This window comes from Olea europaea, chromosome 18 (assembly GCF_002742605.1).
Source record: "Olea europaea var. sylvestris chromosome 18, O_europaea_v1, whole genome shotgun sequence".
In the NCBI taxonomy this organism is placed as follows: domain Eukaryota; kingdom Viridiplantae; phylum Streptophyta; class Magnoliopsida; order Lamiales; family Oleaceae; genus Olea; species Olea europaea.
The window spans coordinates 17,767,448-17,770,969 of NC_036254.1; the positions used below are offsets into that span (position 1 = coordinate 17,767,448).

At 34.8% G+C, this 3,522-nt stretch overlaps 1 protein-coding gene across 1 annotated transcript in view; it reads left to right on the plus strand.

Moving 5' to 3' along the window:
- The first annotated feature begins 625 nt into the window (after positions 1–625).
- The window catches only part of LOC111366816 (26S proteasome non-ATPase regulatory subunit 12 homolog A-like), a 4,243-nt gene continuing 1,346 nt past the window's right edge, over positions 626–3,522 (plus strand). The window contains exons 1-9 of the mRNA XM_022987511.1: positions 626–670; positions 767–946; positions 1,041–1,145; positions 1,259–1,315; positions 1,419–1,615; positions 2,584–2,683; positions 2,826–2,938; positions 3,034–3,187; positions 3,371–3,448. Of these exons, the coding sequence (XP_022843279.1) occupies positions 626–670; positions 767–946; positions 1,041–1,145; positions 1,259–1,315; positions 1,419–1,615; positions 2,584–2,683; positions 2,826–2,938; positions 3,034–3,187; positions 3,371–3,448 (1,029 nt within the window). The remainder of the gene's footprint in view (positions 671–766; positions 947–1,040; positions 1,146–1,258; positions 1,316–1,418; positions 1,616–2,583; positions 2,684–2,825; positions 2,939–3,033; positions 3,188–3,370; positions 3,449–3,522) is intronic.

A 3,522-nucleotide genomic window follows, 5' to 3' on the forward strand; every position in this document is an offset into this window, starting at 1 on the left:
CTTGTACATCATTGTATATAGATTGATGATGTGGAATTGTAAAAAAAGGAGGATAGAAAAATAAAAGAAGGATTTAGAAAAAATCACGTTTTGGAAGAGATAGTAAAAGGAAAAACTAAAAAAAGGAAAGAAAATAAAAGAAAAGGAAGTCAGTTATTAACGGCTTACCAGCTGCTGAAAGCGGTTTCGGGTCACCACAGGCAACTGACTGATCAGGGTCTGTTTCATTCCCTTCTTCTAATTAGAAAGCCTCCTCAGACCCTTCCTTTCCACATCATCAATCTGATATACAAATATCATTTCTCTTTTATTTATCCTTGCTCTCTGAATTCTAGAGAATAATCCCTCAAATTATCTTCATTTCTCCCCATATGGATTGAGTTTTCTGTTGGAAGGTTTGATCTCTATGTAGACATCACGTATTGTTGCATGCATCACCAAGTCGCACATTTTAATGAGTATACACTTAAGATGTGCATTTCTGTATGGTTAGAAAGTACCATTTACGTTGCAGTACCGTGTGCTTAATATGCATATTTGCATGGGTTGATGTGGGAACAGGTAGACAATTATTCATGACGTACTGATATACCTGATTTTATTGAAAAGTATATGCATCTGGTCAATGTTTTCTTCTCTGCAAGTTGCACTGCTGATTTATTTTGGCATGGTTTCTTGTAACTTTATTTTATGCACTAACAAGTGCATTGTAGTTAATCAGTGGTAAGATTTGCATTTTGTACATCAAATATTTTTCCTTTTGTAGAATATAATAAGTGATTTTTTTTCCATTGTTTGGGGTCCTGTAACATTTGGTTTTTCTCATGTTGTAATACAGGCTGTACAAGCTATGGTACAACAAGCAATGCAATATATCGACCAGACACCAGATCTCGATACTAAAGTAGAGCTCATTAAGACACTTAATAGTGTATCTGCAGGAAAGGTGATTATTCATGCATAATTCGATGCACAATATGCTTTTGCATTTTTATTATTTTGAAGAGTTATTTTCTACTTATGGACACACCTTCTGGCAGATATATGTTGAGATAGAGAGAGCTCGCTTGATTAAGAAACTTGCAAAGATTAAAGAAGAACAGGGACTAATAGCTGAGGCTGCTGATTTGATGCAAGAAATTGCGGTCAGTGGATGATAATCTTGTTTATTGGCTTCTCTACCTTTCCTTTAAGAACATTTAAGTTGCACGTCAAATTTATTCCTCTCCAGTAGCTCCCTGACAGTGTTGAACTATAGGTGGAAACTTTCGGTGCAATGGCAAAAACTGAAAAAACAGCATTCATTCTTGAACAAGTATGTAGCCTTCTCTCTTTACCTTCATCTGTTATTGAAACTGTGGTTGGAATAATTGATTTTGGTACAAATGTTGTGATATGTTGATCTTCAAATCTTGTAGGTTCGTTTGTGTTTAGATCGCCAGGATTATGTACGTGCACAGATACTCTCAAGAAAGATCAGTCCAAGAGTTTTTGAAGCTGAGACTTCAAAAGAGAAGAAAAAACCTAAAGAAGGTGAAAGTGTAATTGAAGAGCCTCCTGCCGATATTCCATCGCTGTTGGAGTTGAAGAAGATATACTACCAATTAATGATAAGGTATGCATGATGTTGGTTTATACTTCCCTCATATAGTATTTCATACTTGTGGATCAGTTGTGAGGGTTTCTCTTAATTGGAATACAAGCGCACACCCTCGTGTACAGATCTGCATGCATGCAAAAATCTTAGCGAATATGCTGTGCAGACATAGTCAAATAGACAGGAAGGGCTCAATAACATATAAGTTTTGTAATCTCCGTGCTGAGTTACATTTGATGCATGTTTTGCTAATATCATGAAACTTTCCACATGCAGTTGCTAGTGATAGCAGTGGAGTTCTATCGCTTACTTAGTGAATCACACTCTAGCAGTCAACATCTTTTCATTCTCTAGCGTTAATAGTATTTCAATTCACTGACCAGGATATCTGAAGAGAATTTATAATATTTCTATTTTTTTAATTTACTCTATGCAGCTCCAGATTTAAATTAATCAATTAAAATATGGACAAAGTAATAGCCTGCCAAATTATCTTGTTCAGTAAATTTTCAATAGGTTTAACGAGCATTTTTATTTTTGGCCATTGTAATCAATAATGATATCAAATGAAATATTGGATTCTCTTTCAGCTTAGAGCTCTGGAACTTAAAATTGTAAGTTTAATGAGCATTATTAATTTCAGGAAATTTGGTTTTTAATGATATCCATACAATAAGGTTCTTTCCATACTAGGTGTTTAGAACACGCCCAAAAAGAAAATTATGTGTACATATGGGTGTATGTGTGTGTTAAGCTATACAAGTCACCATTGCACATTGTCAATGCTTCCTGCTTGATGACATGAATTGGTTATAGCCTCTCTGAGTTGTGATCCCGGTTGGAAACACTAGATCTGCAATCCCTCATTTATTGGTTTATATATGTCCTCCTTTTGCTGATCAATATTTTGATGGTGTTTATGATTGTTTTCTTTAATGTCTGCCAAATACCTACAGTACTTATTCGATTTGTCACCATTTTTGTAGGTACTACTCACATAGCAATGATTACCTTGAAATATGCCGATGTTACAAGGCCATATATGAGATTCCATCAGTGAAAGAAGACCCATCGCAATGGATACCGGTGAAGTATCTCTTCTTTGTGTATATATTTTGTTTTAATCATTCACCCGTTGTACATAAAATACTTTGCAAGCATATTCGCCTCAATTAATCTGTATTCTTTCTTTATCCCTGCGAACTTGTGTTAATCATATATCTTGCAGGTGTTAAGGAAAATATGCTGGTATTTGGTCTTATCTCCACATGATCCCATGCAGTCTAGCCTTATTAATTCAACCCTGGAGGACAAGAATCTTTCTGAAATTCCTCAGTTTAGGCAAGCACTTTGAATTTCTTTGAGCTTTGTCCTTTTGATTTTCCTCTTTTCATCATATGTAATCTGTGTTAATTGTTCTTTTGCTGTGTCATTAGATTACTACTCAAACAATTAGTTACCATGGAGGTCATTCAGTGGACATCTCTATGGAATACTTTCAAAGTTGAGTTCGAGAATGAGAAGAACATGCTGGGTGGTTCTTTGGGTGGAAAAGCAGCCGAAGACCTCAGACTAAGAGTAATAGAACATGTAATCATCATAGCAACATTTTCAGTTATACTGTGTAATTCAATCTTTTGCTTTAATACTGTGTTTCATATATATATATATATATATATATATATATATATATGCGTTTCATATAGCAATTTGGACGTATCTACTTTTTCCGGATGTGTAACATCTATCTATAAGAAGTTTATTTCCTTGCAGAACATCCTTGTTGTCTCAAAATACTACTCACGTATAACCATGAAGAGGCTTGCAGATCTACTGTGTCTTGATATCCAGGTCTGATTGCTTCTTTTTAACAAATACCATTTGTTACGATTTTGTAATCCTGAAGATTTCTTGGATTACACTTG